Source organism: Agelaius tricolor, unplaced genomic scaffold (genome assembly GCF_023055355.1).
Source record: "Agelaius tricolor isolate 1412-34295 unplaced genomic scaffold, bAgeTri1.0.p SCAF_6, whole genome shotgun sequence".
Classification (NCBI taxonomy): Eukaryota; Metazoa; Chordata; class Aves; order Passeriformes; family Icteridae; genus Agelaius; species Agelaius tricolor.
In genome coordinates, this window is record NW_027269266.1 from 21347834 (window position 1) to 21368426 (window position 20593).

Consider the following 20593-nt stretch of genomic DNA (forward strand, 5'->3'; position numbering starts at 1 on the left):
AGGGCTTCGGATGGCCCAGTGGCTGTGGAGGGGAGACACAGAATCACAAAATGGGACAGGTTGGAAGGGCCGCAGTGGGTCGTCTGGTCCAACCTCCCTCATTAAGCAGGGTCGTCTTAGAGCACATGACAGAGGATTGTGTCCAGACGGTTCTTGAATATCTCCAGTTAAGGGAGACTCCACACCCTCTCTGGACAATGTGTTCCAGTGCTCGGTCACCTGCACAGGAAAGAAGTTCTTGCTCGTATTCAGGAGAAATGTCCTGTGCATCAGTTTCTGTCCATTGCCTCTTTTCCTATTGCTTGGAACCACTGAGAAGAGCCTGGATTCATCTTCTTGGCACCCCCGTCTCAGATATTTAAACACATTAATAAGGTCCCCTCTCAAGTATCTTCTTGAGGCTAAATAGGTCCAGCTCCCTCAGCCTTTTCTCCTAAGAGAGATGCTCTTGTCCCTTCACCACCTTTGTAGCCCTTTGCTGGACCCGCTCCAGGACCTCCATGTCCCCCTTCTGCTGAGGAGCCGCCGGCGGGGCGAGCGCCGGGACAGCCTTGGCAAGGGGAGCCCTGAAGTGTAAACGCTCAATTGTATCCCGGGGCTCTCGTCTGGAATCTGCCTCCCAGGAGAGGGCAGGATTTCGTAGCGAGAGGTTTGTCTCTTGATCCATCTGGTGGTCAGTTACAGAGGGAACCGCAGTGTTCGCTTTTCCGTTTGCCTTCCGTAGATGCATAGACTAAGGTGTTATGAAATAGCAGCCCGTCCTGACATTGGATGGGACTCTTATTTCGGCGGGAGGGGGCAAATAAGAAAAAGAGAGGAAAACCAAAGTGTGTACTCATCCCTCGCTAGCCATCTGCACTGCAAAAGAAAGCATTGTAATATCGGCAGGGTTAATATTACATTAGGTTAATGGAAGTGCTAAGACAAGCCCGGGAGTTATTTGGATCTGTTAACTCAGAATTTCAAATGTCCTTTTCTCAAAGCATTACCATTAAAAATTACTGCACATTAGTCACAGCTTTGTAAAAATGGAGGAAAGTAATCACATGTTAATATGTTAATCATAGCAAGCACAAATGAGTTTTGTTACTGAAATAGCTTTGCTGTCTTCATACTTGGGAAGAGCTGGAAAAATTGGTGAGCCCACAGGAATTTGTGATACAAAATTGCTTAGTAAAACCAAGAGCAGCCTGTGAGGAACTAGAAGAAAACTAAGAAAGTGACTATACTTGATTTGCAAGTAAAATTTGTTCAGTTTCAAATTAAATTTAGTGCTCAAAATTGCAATGTAGTGCATAAGGGAAATTTTATTCCTCAGAAAACAGCTGGTATGTTCTAAAACAAGGATGGCTACTTTGGAAACACACCAGGCAGAAATTCTCCCTGAGCTGCCTTGCAATGCTGGAGAAATGCATTGAAAACTAAAAAAATGAATTGCATTAAAATGCACAGAAGATGAGGAGTATTACTAAATCTATTATAATATCCTTTTTGTGAAGCATGGAGAAGTCCTTGCCCCAAATGCATGTTCAGATTTGGACCATTCTGGAGTTACCTGTTTCAGGTGGCTGGCCCATGGCACTGCACACGTGTAGGCTGTCCCAGTGCTGGGGCAGCCCTGGGAGGCTCAAGAATGGCCCAGGTTTGGAGCAGAGCTGTCTGTCTGTCCCCATACTGGCACAGCAGTCAGGCTCCGGGACTCTGGGAGCTTCGGCTCAGCTGAAGCAGGGGAGGTAATGCCTGGGCTGCGTCAAATCTGCCATGACAGAATGACTTTTCAGACATGTTTTGACCAAAGTTGAGCTAAGAGAGTTTATTCATGCCACACTTTGTGCTGTGAGGCTTTGAGCCTGGTGCCTGGGAAATAGAAAGATTTGCCATGGCAGGAAAGCAGGGGTGCCTGCTTTCCTGCCTCCCTATGCAGGCTTTGGGGAGGAAGAAGTCCTCTGCTAGGCACTCCATAGTATTTTAATTAGACCCCAATTAGCTTTTCTTCCCTGGGCTGGGAAGGCTTGAAAGTCCAGCCAGACAAACCAGATTTCTAAAAATGGATGAAAATACTTAGGGAAAGGACATCTGTGTGCTAGGAGACTAAAAGATGATCTTGTTTATCAAAGGGATGGGAGGAGGAAGAGCAACACAACTGATGAGTTCAAAATGAGAACTCACACAGATACTGTAAAAATCTTACTTTCCCTTTTCAGTAAATGGCAGGCAAATGATAGACAAAGACAATGCATTTAAAATTATTTTTAAATGAACATTTGTTTCTGTGGTGCTATCAGATGTGACACCTAGTGTCATTAGATAATTTTGAGGCAAAGAGTGAAATAACTTTTATGTGGGTAATGGGAAGTGTAACATTTATACTTTTTCCTACCTTAGTATTTTGCTTACAGGATTTTGGTTTTTTTTACTATAATTTTCTTTTCCATAATTGGGTCTTAGGAACTCACCTTCTCACAGATGAGGACCAGGAAGAAAATTCCCATATGAAGAATTTGTTCCATAATTGTCAAGACTGCTGGATTTTCTTCTATGGTGTCTTGCTGTGAGCACTCTCTGAGATAAAGAACGAGACAGTATCCAGATCCCTATAGTAGCTTTTATGTAATGTTACGTATTTCCATTATTTTCCCCTGTTTTTTCACAATTAGCTATGGCTAATTTGGGTATTTGTGACTCTGGCCTCACTGCAGTTCACTTTGTGTCTGTCTGGACTGCTGCTCATAATCTTATAATGTGCTTAAAGACTAATTTGGAATGTCACGTAATGTAAAGGTAGCTTTTTATTTGTCTGTGTTGCACCTGCAGTTTATGTAACTAATGGTTAGTTTCATGGTTCCTTCAGGTTTCCAAGGGCAGCACAAAGTTTTGATTGTAAGTTTAAAATCCTTAAAAATTTGAGCTTTAGGGTTTGATTAACTTTGCAGTAATGTCTGTCCCTGTGTCAGCTTTCATCCAGAAGCTGACATGTCATTGAATGCTTGAGCTGATAGTTTTTAAATTCCTGGATCTGGTGGCTGTTGGAGACCACATTAGTAGAAGATACTTATTGTATCCTGCTCTAAAGAGAACTTAATGAACATTACAATCAGCTGAAGCTGTATTTAAGGTGTTTTGATGAGGATTTTTTGGTTGAAGTAAAACCAGAAAAAATGCAGCTTGTTTTGGAGCCTGATAAGTAATTTTGTGTTTCACTCAAAACATAAACTTTTATCATTTCTATATACCCATAAGTGTTACTAGTCACATTTATAGTTTGTGTTGATTTGGCATAGACTGATTTCTGGTAGTGGGGGGGCCACTGAAGTGGCTTCTGTGAGATCCTGCTAGAAGCTTCCACTATGTCCAAAACAGCCAATCTCTGATGGCTCTGAAGATGGATATGCTGCTGGCCCAATGAGAGAGGCTGGTAACGCCTCTGTGATGACATATTTAAGAAGAAAATCAAAACACGGCTGCGTATTTTTTTCCCTGGGATGGTGAAGTCTGCTGCTGGGGCCATCTCAGTGAGCCTTGCGTGCCTGGTCACCCCAAGCCGGCTGTGCTGCAGACACAAGGGCACAAAGGGAGACGTTAAATGGCGCCAGCGCTGTGGCGGGTGGCAGGGCCGCCTGGCTGGCAGTGAAAACACAGTGAGGAACTCTCTGGCACAGAACCTATGCGAGATCGACCTCTCGGCACTGCAGGATCCTGCAGGAATCTTTGAACTGGTAGAACTTGTTGGCAATGGTACCTACGGGCAGCAGTTTTTCTTCTAGTCAGAGAAGATGAGGAAGTGAGGACATGTGAGGCAAAACAACATGGTGGCACCAAGGTCAGTGGGAAAAGAAGGGGAGGAGCTGCTCCCAGTGCTGGAGCTGAGATTCCACAGCAGGCCCTGGTGAGGACCATGGTGACACAGGCTGTTCTGCATCCCATCAGGTCCATGGGGGATGCAGAAATCCACTCAGCCCATGAGAAAAACACTCACACCAGAGCGGGCGGAGGCCAGAGAAAGTTGTGATCCAGTGGGAGACTCAAATGGAGAGAGAGGGCCCTTGCTTCCAAACTAGAGCAGCCTATCCTTAGAGGACTGCACCCTGTGGACGTGTGACCCACGCCACAATAGTTTGGAAAAGACTCTTTGTCTGTGGGAGGGACTCATGTTGCAACTGTTTTGGAAAGATTGCTGTTTGTGAGATTGAAGCTGTGTTGGAGAAGTTCACGGAGAACTGTCTCCCACAGTGATGCCTTAAGTTTTAGCTTTCATATTTTCCAGATTCTGTACCGCATTAGTATGTAACTCTGAACTTCATATAATGTGTTAACAAATTCTCTTCACAGTTTAGTTAGACAAAACAATCATTTTCCAGCCTGAGAACCAAAGACACTATTGCACCTTCAGGCCTAAAAAGTACAAACAACAGCAAATTGAGGAGAGCAACCTAGGAGGATGGGACTTCTTAACTTGAAACTATAACTGGACAATTAACCCCAATATATAAGTGGACCAAAATGTACAAAAGTGTGAAAACGTGTGATCCATTGTCCATCTTGGGTGTAGCCTTTGGGGAGGCTCTTGTACTGCCCAAGGTGTATCCTTTGAAGGCCTTTTTAATAAATACCCACCTTCTTCCTTTAACACTGTCTAGCCTCTGTTCTACATAGCCTCTCAAGGCATCAGTGGGAGGGAACCCATGGCATAGCAGAGGAAAGACTTCTCTCCCTGAGTGAACAGAAAAAGTTCTCTGGTGACAAACTGACCAAACCCCCCCCGGCCCTGTCTCCCTGCGCTGTTGGTGGGAAGGAGGGAGGGATGGGGGAGAAAAAAGGTGTTTTAGAGGCTTATTTTGCTTCTCATTATCCTCCTCTGATTCTGTTAATAATAAATCTACCTTATACCTTTAAATATGAACCTGTTTTGCCCTTGGAGTGTTTTCTCCCAGTCATTATCTCAACTCATGAACCCTTAGTGATTTTTTTCCCCTCTCCTCTGCCCAACTGTAGCAGAAGAGGGTAAGCAAATGGCTTTTGTGGGTGCCTGGCCTTTGGCCAGTGTCAAACCACACAATAACCAATCAAGAAAAAACAGTCAATCAATGAAGTGTGCTCTGCTCTTTAAAAGATGAAGATGAAAATAGCAGAATCTAAAGGAATACAAAACCACCATGCATATTTAGCACAACAGTTGGATCAAACATTATTTCATGGACAAATGAGAGCCATTAGAGCTGAATTAAAGCACAATTTGCCTACACCAAAACAAAGATTTCAGTAAAAACAGATCACTGCTAAATCATACAGCATCCCCAGCAACTGCAGCAATGTTCTGCTTTTGAAAGAAAAAATAAACTCTTAATTTTTTTAAAATGGAATTCATCGTAGGTAGGCAAAATACCTAGGAATGAGTAATTGTGATAAAGGAGGGTAGATTTTTATAAAATTGGTATATAGTAAGGTGCTGGAAAGGGTGTGCATGTGCTTATGTTTCTGTGTCTGGTTGTGTGTGTTTGCTGATTTTCTGGAATACACAGGGTGTTGAGAAAAACACTTGGAAACAAAAACTAGAAACCAACATTGCTAATTTTCTGTATTTAATATACAATACTTACTGCATTTGTATTCATTTTACATTTTTAGATAAAAGAAAAATATAGCTAGAAGGGTGAAGCAGTTTTAAATACAAAACTAATTTTTTGCCTTTTTACTTTTCAATAATTTGGGAACTAAAGAGAACTAGACACTGTGAAAATTTTTATTATATTGATTTTCATACTGAACCCTCAGCACCCAACAATAAATACACAACTTTGCTTTTCTTGCACTGCCAGCAGCAAAACGTTCAGTTCCAAAGGACTGTAATTCTGATATAATACATTATTGATAACTTTCTGTGTGCCTTAATTTAATTCTGCTGTATTGACACATTAGTTTTGCAGTCAACCATCTTTACAAACTTGTAAAAGCTAAAGAATATGTTAATACGGTAAGGTGCATGCTCCGATGAACTTCAATGCAGTCAACATAAAGTAGCCCCAGCTGAGGGTGTTCTTAAAGCAGAAAGCCCCATAGGGTGAAATTTGGGACACAGAACAGGCATGCAGTTAGATCAAAGGGCTTTGTTTGAAAGCTTGCAAAGGGAGCTCTAGAGTTTCCAAAGTGTCTGTGTTACTTCCCAGCCATTCTGTACAGCAGAAATGTACTTTTTCCCAATGCATATATGGTAATCAGCAGCTGTGCAAGAAGAGGAGAGAGTCTGCAAGATTTCCTGTACAGCAATGGTGCAAGACTTCTATATACCACAGTTCAGATGCTGTAGCCCCTTGATGTCATATTGATGACTAAAAGGTAAACCAGTATATTTGAGTAACAATTCAAGAAATCGCTGTTACATTTTTCTGTACCTCTGCAGGTGATACTGTATTTCACACATAGATGATTTAAATGCTGAATGCAAAGAATGTAAAGAACACTGACTAGTAACTATTAAGCACACAGAATAAAAAAAAATGATGCACCTTTAAAAGAAACAGTAACACACACACCTTTTCATGTTTGTACCCTGATTAAAACAGCGTCATGAATTTCAAGTATGAAATGATACAGTGAAATCATGTCCTGTGAATAGATATCAATGCTAGTCTAGGTAGTACAGTTTGCACTGTATAACTTTCCATCTTGCAAAACAGAATCCTACTGCATATGTAGGTAAAGTGACTTGAAATGCTAAAACCTGACATGCCAACTGTTGCACCGGTATAGACTGATACAATGCTGTAGAAGTCAACAGGACTATGCTGATTTTCACCAGCTGAACATATGCCCTAAGGTGAATGAAGAAATGTACTCCAAACTGCTTTGCATGCTTTCCTTGAATTAGCAAATCCTAGACAACTCCAGAGCAAAATGGTATTTTATGACAAAAAAGGTGGAAAAAGAGAGAAAAGAAATAATCCAAACAGCATAGAGGCTGTTTTAATTTTCTGAAAATTTTTTGTCTTGTTTCTTGAGGTTTTTTTGGGGTTTTTTTTGTTGTTTTTTTTTTTTTTTTTTAAATAAAATTATACTGAGAAATGAAGATACTGAGAGAGATTTTGATTTGCTAATGAATGTTGGTCTGGTGTAATATCAATTAATAAAATTACTCTGGATGTGTCTCAGAAGCTGTCGTCACTGTTCATAGTATTCTGTAAACCTGAAAGCACAAGTTTAATAATGCCTTTTGAGAACATAACTTATATTGAAGATTCTTAAACCGGTATCTTGTGAGAGTTACAAATAGACTTAACTTGATATGACTCCTGTTAACTTCAGTGGGATTTGTCTTGTGTAAAGTAGGCACACATGGAGCACTGAGAACTGAATCTTATTTCTGGTACATTTCTGTACCAGCATCCTGCTTTTCTCCATACATCCCAATGCCACTAAGAAGTGCAGTTCTGACTTTTGTATAAAGAAGCAATGAATAGAGATTTTTAGAGAAATAATGTTAACTAGAGTTAAGATTTTTATCACACATTACAATTTATATAGTATTTTTGCTGATTTACTAAGCTTAAGTATCTTTATATAGACCTGAGCTGCCTGACACTGAAATTTGTAGACTTACAAGGCCAAATTCTTGGTTTAATTTAACTGTAGTCAGTGGAACTACAACAAGAGTAACTTATGCTAAATGATTTTAAATACTTTGACTCTCCAACCCTAATTAACGTAATTGTCCATGCACAAACCTCCCCCCCCCCCCCCCGCAAAAACCAGCACCTATATGCTGCCTTTATGCTTTTGTTTAGGCAGCAATCTTACTTCAAGTCCAGATGGGCAACTTTATCACTGCAGAAAACTTTCTTCAGTTACAAGATGCTGCACAAACTTGACCCCTGGCTTAAGTGTCTGAAATCAACAGATACTTGCTGGGCCTTCTACAAACAAACTGAAGCCAAAGGCAGCCTATGTAATGTTTTCTAATTTTAATTTTTCAGACATCTCCCCACTATGTGTAAAATTAGCTCTACAATAGCATTTCAAAGTAATCTAGTTATTCCTTTACATATTAAAACAAACAAAAACACTCTAAAAAATAAAAATTGCTAAGTCTGAACACATATACTACTTTAACTGCAAAACTCAATGCACAGTATGACGCGTATTTATGATTTTTTCAGGATGTCCTATCTTCCTGCCTCTCTAAGAAGCTAGCTTCACTTCAACAACCAAATGTATACTAAATGCAAATAAACAATAAAGCAGCAAGACTCAACACATTTTTTTGCAACTACCCTTTCACAGGACTAATGTGTTTTCATACAAAATAATACACTAAATCATAATAGCAATAATTTAGAATAATGTCAAATAACTTGAAGATAAATGTGTCCACATTTTCAATAAACACAGACCCCATTTACTGGTGTCTTGGTGCTGTTATTAACCATGTGTCCTCACAATTAAAGTCAGTTCCTAGAGGAAAGCCTTTTTCTGCAAATACTTTTTATGAGCAACTACACTCCCACGAGTAAGCCCTCTCTGCTCTGTGAGACTGCTCAGCTGAGGTACAGTATTCATGTCTTTGCAGATTTAGGCCTTCAGACTGAAGAGTATCAAGTTAGTGAGGAAGTACAAATACACACTGTAACACAGAAAGTAGAAGACAGACATACAGACGAAAGCACCCTGTGATGCCTTTGGGCGTTATAATATAAACATCACTTCCAAAGTATACAGTTCCAACTTGTAACACAGCATTTTGAAGGCATAATTTTTCTTTAACTAGAGCATCCAAACACACTATACTTTTAAAGCAGTTCAAAGTAACGCAGCAAAATATTGTATTAACAATAAAATTCATATGAGATTCAAGGGCAGATATAGACCACTTAAATGAACTGGAATGAAATGGACCACAAATACATTAATCTGAATGCTTGTAAAGAATTTACAAGGAAATTAAAGACTGCAAGGAACGAATCAATGTTCATCTGTGGTCTTGGCTTCAGTGCCAAAGTGATACAGCATTGTGCAGAAAACAGATTCTATTAGAAAAAAAAATGGCACCTTTTTATTTTCCCCATCTTAAGTGTTTTAAAATGTATTTCTTTCCCTAGCAGAAGGGACTGCCTTGCCTATTAATGGTGCTTGGCTAAGAGTCCTTGAGACTCTTTCAGTCTGTGTGTCAACTGGAACTGGCTCTCACTTCTCACCAAAAAGCACCATCATAACGTAAACTTTGTTTGCTCACATTGCTATGACTCCAAATGGACTGTAGGAAGGGAGTTCAAACTCCTGGCAGAGATTTTGAACACTGTGGAGAATGACAGGTTTTTAACAGTGCTTAATGGAAAGGCAGATGCTGTGGATATTGAATTCTGTTTGTTGGAACTAAACAGAGACAACTTCACTCTCATGACCAGTGACAGGACTCAAAGCTGAGCCAGGGAGGGTTTAAGTTGGATATCAGAAAAAGGTTTTTCACCCAGAGCGTGACTGGGCACTGGAACAGACTCCCCAGGGAAGTGGTCACAGCACCAAGCCTGAGTTCAAGAGGCACTTGGACAATACTCTTAGGCACATGGTGTGATTCTTGGAGTTGGACTCAATGATCCTGATAGGTCCCTTCCAACTCAGCATTTTTGAGATGGTAAACTATAAGGTAATGCTTTTCTTTTCAACTTACTACACACAATAGGAAGGAGAATGGCAGTGGGGAGGTGAAATAAATCAAATCAAAACAACACAGAGCTGGAACAGCACATGGTTGCTAGACATCTAAAAAGAAAAAGCTTCGAATCTCATAATGCTGCACTCCTTTGATTATGTTCTGATAGGTAACTTCAGTTCAAAATGTGCATGGCAACCAATACTTTCACACAAGCACATCCCCCCTGAGCTTACATTAAGCCACCTTCTACAGCCTCACATCCACAAACGTCTTGCCAGCATCCAATTTCTGAAGTACATTTTGTTGTACCCATGGTTACAGCCACCTTTCTTAAAAGGGACTCCAATAAAGTCCCTGCAAGAAATCATGGCAGATTTGGGCCTTGCTAGAAAAACACTTATTTAACTAGCATGCTGCAGACTCAGGCTACATTTTAAACCCAGTTTGGTGGATTATTTTCTATCACAGATGAAGGATGACTGTTTGACATACATATAATCTACCTGGAATACAACATTTTGTCTTTTCCCACAGAATGTCTATAATTCAGTATCGTCCCTTTTGTGCAGTGGGAGAGTTTTCTTAGGGGAGTTCTTATATCACTGCTGTTTAAAATGCAAAAAGTAGAAGTCAACTGTCATAGAAACAGTAAACATACTATCCCCCTTTAGATCCAGGGAAGACTTTCCCTCAGGAGAGTATTTTGGTGTTGAAGGTCTGTTTGTGCCTAGTACTTGTGTACAGGGCTCTGTACTTTACACTGCCATAGCCAAAAGGGAAGGAATGAGCTTGATTATCTACATGAACACAACCTATCTTGAGAGCTGGGGACTGTTTCACAGTTGCTCCACCCAATGCTGGGAGGAATCCTCTTCCTGGGAATAGCCTTCTTGGGGAAGGCGAGGGGAAGCAGGGCAAGCAGTTGGAGGCTGGCATTTCTAGTCTTGTATCCATCAAAAGCTTCTGTAACAGGGGCATCATTGTGTGTTCTTGTAAAAATGTGATCACAGACAGTTGTTCAGGGATCTTCTGTACTTAGTAAATGATCTTCTGAATCCAAAATTGTTTTTCCTGATCAACTGGACATTATGTTCAATCTAATATATTCTAGCTTATTGCTTTGCTTAAACCAAAAAGTGTGAAAGTAGCACACATTTTGTCATATTCTACTGTACTACTACCCTGTTTCTAATGAGAAGCAAGTCAAAATTAGAGTACAAATCACTGGCTGGCCAAGACTGGAAGCTTGGAGTCACAAGGCAGTAATTTAGCTCACAGCTACTTCAGTGGTAGTGAAAGAACCAGCAGAGTCAGATACAAATGATAGGTAATTGCTGCTGCAGTGAGAGGAAGCAGGAAAGCTGGAAAACTGTTGAGGAATAGCCTCCTCAAGGCTTCCTTCACAATGTCACAGAAGGATGATCTGGGATAAGGAAAGGACTGCTTGAATGGCTGAGTGGTCTACCAGTATATGTATTTAACAAGAGCCAGAGAACTGTGGAGAATTAGAGGTTTCCCATCCCTGGAACTGTGAAGTTTGTCTCTGTGCCAAGCCCAGTTGCTCATGCTTAATGGAAGGACCAAAATTAGCCACTCTGTGCCAACACTTACCCTGTCACCCATGCACATAGACTGAACACAACAAAGTGTCATGCAGGCTTTCTATTCTGCATTTTTGGAGCTGGCATAATAACAGTTAACAGTAGCTCTCCTGCTGGCAGAGCAGCTCAGAAAGCTCGTTCCTACTCTACAACCTACAAGAAGTCTTTTCTTTTCCCATGGCAGATGATTTTGCATTATTATTAATGCTGGGTGTCAGACACACTTGCTAAACCCTCAGACTTGCCCCTGTAAGACGGTGAACCATCTTACAGGATGGTTCTGGACTGATACCATGGACTGATCCAGCAAACCTTGCATGTGGATAACCTTGTCAAAATCCAAGTGTGCAAAACCATGCCATTTTGGATGACCAAAGGATTTTCAGTTTGCAGCAGGAGTCAACTTCTAATGCAGAACATTGCACACTAATAGACACTGTCAGTGCCTCCCCTGCAGCAGAGCTGTACATTCTCCAGTGCTTGCAGCTGAACTACAGGCACTGTCTCTGTGGACAGCTTAATCTGCTGTCAAGCTGTCTCATAAGACTTTTTTTTATATCTACCCAGAAAAAGCTCTAGCTTATGCAAAATTAAAATAAATAGAGCTGTTGCTATGTTGAAGAAGTGCACTGTAACTCACGACTTGAGTTGGCATAAGTATCTGGAGCCAAAATCCCATTCCTGAGTCTTGCTTTATCATCTTATGTGACAGGAGAAAACAAAAGAACTGGAAAAAAGTCTTCCCCCTATGTTCATAAATAATTTTTCCATGTAGTCAAACTCACTTGCCAACTCTCCTGCTCTCTGCCCATTTTTTCTCTTTCCATCACATCACAATTTTCCTCCTTCATCTAACTACTCAAAATCGATCCTAACATTAAAGAACTGGGGTTTTACTTTTTTTTTTTAAAAAAGGCTGAGAATTAGCATAACATGATGTACGTGTGAAACATGGAATAAAATGAACGCTGAAAATTGATTTTAAACCCTACAATAGTAATTGTACAAAGGAATCTGTCAGTCTGTGAAAATTCATTTTCCATTCAGTGGCAGAGACTTTCCCCTGTTTGGATTGAACATGAGCATGTCAATGAGAGCAAGTATGCATGTAAACACTAGAAAACATGGTTTTTTTAGGCATGTGGATGGATTCACAGAAATAGTGTGAATGAGAATTCGGCTTGCTCAAAAATGGATACTGAGCTTGAAAGCTTTACAACACATCCTTGTAGACACCAAAGTAAATCACAAGTTTAACATGATGTGTTTTCCCACCTCCTTTCAAACAGTACAGGTTGCTTTAGTGCAAATGAACATTTAAGTGGTAGTTTGAATGAATTCATACGTGGATGCTTTTCTTCCATAAAACCCTATCAACTTTGCAAAGTCAGTGAAAAAGTATCAGTTTCAATGCATATTTAATACACATTGATTGCATTTATGTCTCTCACATCAAAAATATGCTCCTTTTCACTCATCCTGACAATATTTTCCAAATAGTTTCTTAAAAATCTCCTCTCTAATCTTTACCAAGTGTCAGCTGTTTGTGGGTGCTTTTTTTTTTTCTTTTTTCTTTTTTTCTTTTTCAAAGAAGGCTGTATATTTTGTCTGATCCTTTCTGGAAACAAAAAAAATCTGCCCTACTACAACCACCAACAATCAAAATACTATAGCAGAAGTTCTTTTTACTTTCTCTAGGCTTGCAAAAGTCTCATTAACATTGGGCTGGATAAAACCCATCAATTCATCCCAAAACAGATAAAATATGTAATGTGAAGGGGAAAAGACCATAAGGTTAAGGAGTTTTGATTTATCTTTGCTGTTTTGCACAGTCTTTCAATGAAGGCTGCAAAACTGAATATTGCAGAAGCTTCCACAGGACTTTTAAGTCAAAGCAAATTTTCCACTAACTTTATCAAGAGTTCTTCTGGGTTTTTCTGCCCAGAAAGCAAAAGGCTCATCTAAGAATGGTGCTGGTTAATTTTAGTTTCTGATGAGTACAGGAAGAACTGATGGTATTTATTCAGCCTGGAAAAATCACTTTGAGAACAAGCTCCCATTTGATTCACTTCTGTTTGGGTGCCTATCACTGAATTAAAAACATACACATAATTTTTCAGGAATACTTTTTAATGGAAAAATATATGAGTTTCAAGATTTTGAGTGTTACAGCTAAAGTAATGATTTTCAGCTGGTTTCTCAAAGAGTCTAATGAGCCATTTTTCATATTATTTGTGCACACTACTCTTAAGTGGTCTTTATGGTTCTTACATTGTATATGTATTGCAGATCAGTATGCAATACTTGCTAAGCTTCAGACGAAAGGGAAGAAACAACACTTGGCAAAAGTATATTTGTCAGTTCGTATGTCTACATCTCTCTCTTTTTAATGGCCTAGATAATTAGAATCTATGAGAAAGCCTCTTTCTGTTTTACATAAATTATTGAGATTTGATGGTTACAGAGTCTAGTCCAGAAACTAGAATTGTATTACAGCCATTATCTAATGATTTGCAAGACACAGAGAGATAATAAAATAAAATAAACAGCTCACAAATAAAACCTCAATTTGAGTTGTACAGCCTGTTAGACTGCTAAAATTGTAGTCATGTTTTTGTACATCTGAACTGTACTTGCATAAAAAAAAATGGATATGGAAATAAAACTTGGAAGCTTAAACATATAAAATCCCATTTAATTTTCTAGAGATTCTGATTTTTTTCTTCATTGAAAGTAACCTGTATACTCAAGGCTTAGTAATCAAAAGGAAGTAAAAGTACAGCTTATTGATAGTCAGTTATTGAAGAGTTCACCTCTCTGTGAAAGTAAAAATAAATTTATTAAATTTTCCCCCACTAATGCAGTTCGGAAAAATGCTATTTCTAACATACTAATTTCAAGAACATAATTTACACATTAAAAAAAAGTGTGAAATCCTGTTAAAATCAAAAGAGATCTTGATATTTAGAAGCAGTTTTGAAGCAATAAAATAAATATGTTACGTTCCTAAGCTTGCAATCAATTCAAGCTTCAAGCATAAAACAACAAAATCACTCAAATAGCCTAGTAACTTCTAATTCACATTGTATATAAAAGTCAATCTATTCCTGAACCTACTGTATATGAAAAATACTAGCCAAGTGGTTCTATAAAACAGAGTTCTTAAAATAAACTTCCTCATTATTCAAATGTATCTTATATGTGGAACATAATTAATTTATGTGGCCTTTAAAACTGAACTGTGTGGTTTCTGATTCATGTATGTATTTGACAACTGATGCGTTTTCAGTTGTGAGTCAGGTAAGTGCTCCTAGTTTGCTGGCTAGAAGACCAAACCAGCATGTTTTCTCTTTATTTTCCACATTAAAGTTGGTCTAATACCTAACAGCAGAAAGAATTATATGTATAAAACTCAAAGACAGTGAGCGAACCTGTGAAAAGCAGCAAGGCACAATATTTTCTTCTTATTCACCAAAACAACCACTGAGTATAAAAACCAAGTAAGAGTTACCATGCTGGAAACCCTCCCCCATGTAGAAGAGGTTCAAATACTGCAATTTAAAGATTCCTTTCATTAAAAATGCTCTGTACACATAGCCCAAAATTTAACTTTTTTGCAAACATGATGCCCTCATTTTTTGGTGTGTTTTAGGACAGAAACAACAGGGAAAGATGCTCTATTATTGATCATTGTGGACTAATAGGCTGAAAGAAACCTGGAGCGTGGACACAACCTACACAGAAATATGCACAAATCCTATTTTTAGAATTTTACTAACCACACAGAAGGCAACACAGGGGTACACAAAACTAAGCCTAAGCAAGGAGGTGCACAAAGTTCTTGTCTCATCACTGGTTTAGACTGTGAGACTAAAAGAAGCAAGATTTAGTAATAGGAATGGAGAGGACATTGACACTATGTGCAGCTATGGAAAATTTGGAAGAATCTTGCTGGAAATAGCACCTGTGAGCATCACTGAAACCTGTTTACATAAGGGAGCTGAAGGAGACAAATGGGAAGGCTGGTGTGAGCATGGACGGGGGAAGAGAAAAGGGCTGCACCAGATGGATTGCTGTGGTTCAGCAATTAGCACTTCACTAGCTGCTTGTGGTGATTTTTTTCCTTGGCTATTGGGTCTGTTTTTTTCTGCAGAGTTATGTAGTAGTGATTAAAAAGAAAAAAAAAAAGGTTGGTGGGAGATAGAAATTTCTCCTTCCAGTACCCAGAACACCCTGTTCCCTGCTAAGAAGAGCACAGTGCCTGGCTGTGGGTGTTCTAGGAGCTATACTTAATACATCTTTTGTTATTCAGCATTTTTTAGCTGCTGATGAACCACTCCTGTAGAAGAGAACACATACAGGTTTAGGTATCACTAAGAAGAATTGCACTCTGAAGTCTTCTTTAAAGGTGTACAAAGAGTTTACATCACAGCACTTTCTTATTCACTTACACAATTCCTAAATCCTACCCAAACGGCAGTAATGAGTAAAGGTACAAAAATATTAGAGCTATACCAGTAACATAAGAAGAGCAAGGGCATGGGTTTGAGCACAGTCCCACAGCTGTCTGTGCTGTCTAATTATAAATATGATTCCTGGCATGGTATTAGCCAACAACAGTGCTCTGCCCAGCCAGAGAACAGGCTTTCTCAGTTTACTAGTGTAAGTGAAGCCCCACATGGTTTGGCAGGGAAGACTGGAATATGATTAAGTCTATGGCATGTCAAATGGAATTTCTTCCTGAAGAGATTTGGAAAAGGAGGTAATTTGAAAAATTGTTGGTCCTTTGAATCCAGGCCCTTGCTACCACAAGGACCCCATTAGAGAAATATTTTCCCTAAGCCTGCTAAGATTCTTAGATTTCTTGGTTTTGTTCCTGCCATTCCCACTGGAAAGATGTTCCAGAATGTGACCATTAATGCAGCCCTTTGAAACTGGTCTCCTCAATGCTCTCATTTATAACCTGATCCTACTATATTAGACAACATACAGCACCATGTTGCAGAAGCTCTGCCTCTGACTCCATAAGCCAGCCCCTGTTTTTCTCTGCTGCTTGCTTAGCTCTTTGATACTATGATTGGGAAATACTGCTCCAGTAGTTAAATTCCTGGTGATTTCCACATTCTCATTAGTTTTTGAGCCAACACAAACCTTTGGCTTTAAGTATTCTCTCCCTTCCTTTCTGTTTTTACCCTAATAATATTGTCAGCAACCATACTGTCTACTTTTTAGCTTTGCTAAGCTTAATAGAACAGATTCTTATGTGGAACAGATGCACATTTCTATCTGAGAGTTTTAAGCCTAATTTGGAAAATATCATCTCCTTCTCTACATTTTCACTCTGTATTAGTTTGTGGAGAGCTCTGGGAGAGTTCCCTGAGCAGTTGCTGGGAAGCCACACCAGCTGAATGCCCTGATAAGGTATGGATGACAGATAGCTACGTGCTAGGTAAAATTTGGAATGTTTTCAAAAGTGCTAAACTCTGTAAAAAACCTTTTCTAATTACTACTGTTGCAAGAGTCTCCTGACTTTTGTCTCTGTTTGTTGTTCTACTTAGTGTTTAAAAATTGCTAGCAAAAAATTCACTCTGCTCCATCCTACTCTGTGAATTGTCAAAATTATTCACACTTGGGTCCACTAACCCGTACAGCAATAGGATTGGGACAACACCAGTGCAGTAGGTCTGCAGTTCCCTTTGGGTGTAGGAACAAAGAGCATGACAAAGGCAAGGCCAAGATTAGGTTTGCTGCTGTGACAGCTCCTTGGCCTTCAGCTTCCCGCTCACAGAGCTTCTGAAATTCTGACGTTACAGATCTGTGATATCTCTGTGTGCAGATGCTTTGTGCATGCTCTTGCCAGGTCTAATTTGCAACTTGCCTGTTCATGCTGCTTAAGTTTTTTGCATAGGCTCATTTTGGGCTTAAAGAAAAGCACAGGCCACTGCACGCAAGCATGCAAGTGCTCCTTTTAAACTCTGGCTTGTTTAAAGTAGACTTAATTTAACCATGTATCACACATTTAAATGTCTACCAGTAACAAAAAGCTTTATCCAGGAGACAGGTAAGACCCACTTACTATCCTATCAGCAGACCATGACCCAGAGAGCGCAGATACCTGAAACAGAATTAACAGTGAGGGTCGCCACAGGAGCAAGAGACCTGCCCGTGAGATGGCTCCAAGTTCCCCTGTCACAGCTGGAAAAGTTACACTGCCCAAGTCACTGCTAAGGACCTGCTTCTGCCAAGCATGAGGATATAATGCTGGCTCACCACATAGACAAGATGAAATAGAGATGAGGAAGAGAAAAGCCTAAGGGACTGTCACAGGAGAAAGCAAAGCTGGCTGCCTCACTTAGCATCAGTTAACTCATTGGACCAATATTTTCCCCCAAGTCATGCCCAAGTAAATGCACTGAACAGCTAGGGAACAGCTTTTATGGATTTAAAATACTTCTTTCTCCCCAGTACAGTATTAAAAAAATAAAAGTTTCTTTTCAAAATACTGAAAATATATTTTAGTTAAGGTAAAAATACTAAATATAAAAATTTCAGGTAATATTTAAAATAACTGTGCTATAAAGACAAGTAAATTGCTTAGTTATTTTGACATTCAATAATGGCACGTTAACCTTAGTGGAGAGGCATGTGCTAGTATCCCCACATGGTGGTTTAGGAGAGAAGGTCATGCATTTCTGCATAGAAAACAAGCCTGCTTAGTAAGTGACATGTGAGGGATTTTGAGCATTAATGTTCATGCACTTGTGATGCACTGGGGGGTGTTGCAGGTAAGGCAGCACAGTATACAGAGTACAATGCAGCACAAATACTTCTCTGTGCTTATTACACTTACAGGATTCTCTGCTTCTGAACCAGAAATATTTTTTCTATTTTTGTTTTTGGCTGACAATGAGAACAGGTTGAAGGTGAAAATCTGTATTGATTTTCATTGGCTCTGCTCATGTCTTTTGAGCTGGACATCTGAAAATTATTTGGAATGAGATGAAGAATATGCTTGCAGCTGTTTCCAGGGGGGAATTATGGTTTAGATGATGGACTAGAACATGTCTGCATTTCAACACAGAAAGACCATTTGGAAATTGAGACAGTAAGAACAGGACAGCTTTTTGAAACATGCACACAAACATAGCTAGATAATAACATGTTTGTGTATGAAAAAACCTAAAAGCTGAGACATTTATTATGATCATCATCATCACTGTTATTTTTATAGAGCAACAAAATGATAAATTAATTTATCCATGTTTTCAAGTGGGGAAGCACCTGCATATCTGCTATGAATGAACAGTAGCTGGATGTATTAACGCATGTATCAGCTAACTGCAGGTTGCAGAGATCTGGTATTTCAATGCCATTCTTTAAATGTCACAGAATAACAATAATAAAGTACCAAATCATGCTTCAGCAGCTAGAGAGAGAGAGAGATTGAATCGATGGCAGTGACTTGATCATGAAACACTGGCAGCATTCAATATTAGAAAGATAAAACGGCAGCAAAACTGGTCAGCAGCTTCTCTTCGTCTGGAGTTTTCCCAGGTAGATAAACAAAACAAAACCAAAACAAACATAAAGCTGCAACAGGAGCAGGTCAAATCCCTGGCCCTTGCATTGCTCTGATAAAAGTAAACTAGATTATTTCCATGGATAAGCACATCACAATCCCAAAATAAAAGATAAGTGCATAAAACCTCCAAATAACGATCTTGCTAGGACAGCTATGTGGTTTGTTTGGGACAGTGGCCTTGTCAGCTACATGTCTTGTTCATTTATGGTTCATCTTCAGTCAGCACTTATGATGCATTCACCTCACTGGAGTTTTGGCTGGATGACACGTGACAGTCCAGATTCTCCTTGAATTTCTCCAGATCATGGAAATATGGGTGAGAAAGGGCAACATATGCAGATATTCTTTTGGCTGGGTTGAACGCTAAGCATTTCTGAAAGTATGAAAAGAAGTTAGTTTTAACTACAATGTAAGTTAACAGTGCTGTCATTCATACATACATTAATGCATACCACCTTCAGCTTATGATCAGTATGAGATACAACAGGGTCTCAGAAGGTGGTGCACAATGCCCATCCATACTAAAACAAGCAGTAGGGTCACAGTATAAGAGTATGGCCACCTCAAAAATTACATGCTAGAAAATTCAAGTATTCCTAATTTATAAAATCAAAGAATACAGGTTTTCTTTAATTCACATGCACAGGACAGCCTTCATCTGCTTATGCTGTGTGTTCAGTTTCTCTCTCCCTCATCTTCCTAGCTGCACTTTGATGGCCCTCCTTCCTGATCTGTATCCCAGCCTTTGTACAGCCAGCACTGAAATCTCTACCCTAGCCTTGTGTTTATACCTTGTTCTTTATGGCATTCACCTCCATGAATTATTCTTTGTACTGTTCTTGTCTAACCAATTCCTAGTCCTACTTTCTTTTCTTGTATCAGAATTACTATCATTTCACTCCTGAAATTTAATTCAGTGACTTCCAGTTCTACTCTCCCCTTTCATCTGTGGCTCCCAGTTATCATCTCTTTTCCTAGCAGGAACAGATCTCTTTCCTACTTCACGTTCTAGGCACAGATATTAATCTCCTTCCTCCCTCCCCCTCTCCCATCATGCCTCAGACTCACTGAGCTCTTGGCCATATATTATTCCTTCTTGTTCCTAGAATCTAACTCTTGCCCCATGTCTAGCTTCCACTTCCAGGCTGTCTGCAAGCATAACAGATTTTTCTCAAAGCAGTGTTTCTCCCTTGTCATTTCAAATGGCCAGATGTAGTCCAGCTTTCTGCAGCTGGGAGCTGCCATCATGAGGACACTGCAGGGACCATCTGCTGCTGAGACAACCTTGGCCAGAGACAGCAGCTCCTGAAGAGATGCATCAAGTCTTTCAAGAATTGCACTCTACCTAGCTCACATGAATCAAGATCTTTAGAAGACTTCCAAAGAAAAATATAACTAGATTTCAACAAGCACAGCATAAAGCAAACTGATGCAAGGTCATTTCCCTATATTCCATTTCAAGACTGAATTTCAGGACTGGGATTTCTGATTTATCTATAACAATGATGGAAATAGCTGTACCAGCCCAATTCTTTTGCTTCTGTTCAGCCTTGCCATTTGCAAGAGGCAATAATTGGTGAATTCCAAGCATAAAGTTTTCAGCATTCAGTAAAAGACTAGCAGATGTAATCTGCCACTATAGTCTACTTCCTGCTTTATGCTGGGTCCACAACAGCACATGAATGGTAGATCCATTTTTGTACTCCCATCAGGCCAATACTGTAAGGGTGGCTGCTGCAATGGCACTACAGGGGTCAGTAATGAGGA

General features: G+C 39.6%; 1 protein-coding gene across 4 annotated transcripts in view; it reads right to left on the bottom strand.

Moving 5' to 3' along the window:
- Nucleotides 1–5566: 5566 nt before the first annotated feature.
- Nucleotides 5567–20593, bottom strand: part of CDK6 (cyclin dependent kinase 6) — a 137122-nt gene continuing 122095 nt past the window's right edge. For all 4 annotated transcript variants that reach the window (XM_071429001.1, XM_071429004.1, XM_071429002.1 and 1 more), the window contains exon 8: nt 5567–19199. In XM_071429001.1, coding sequence (XP_071285102.1) covers nt 19053–19199 — 147 coding nt within the window. In that variant the 3' untranslated portion in view covers nt 5567–19052. The remainder of the gene's footprint in view (nt 19200–20593) is intronic.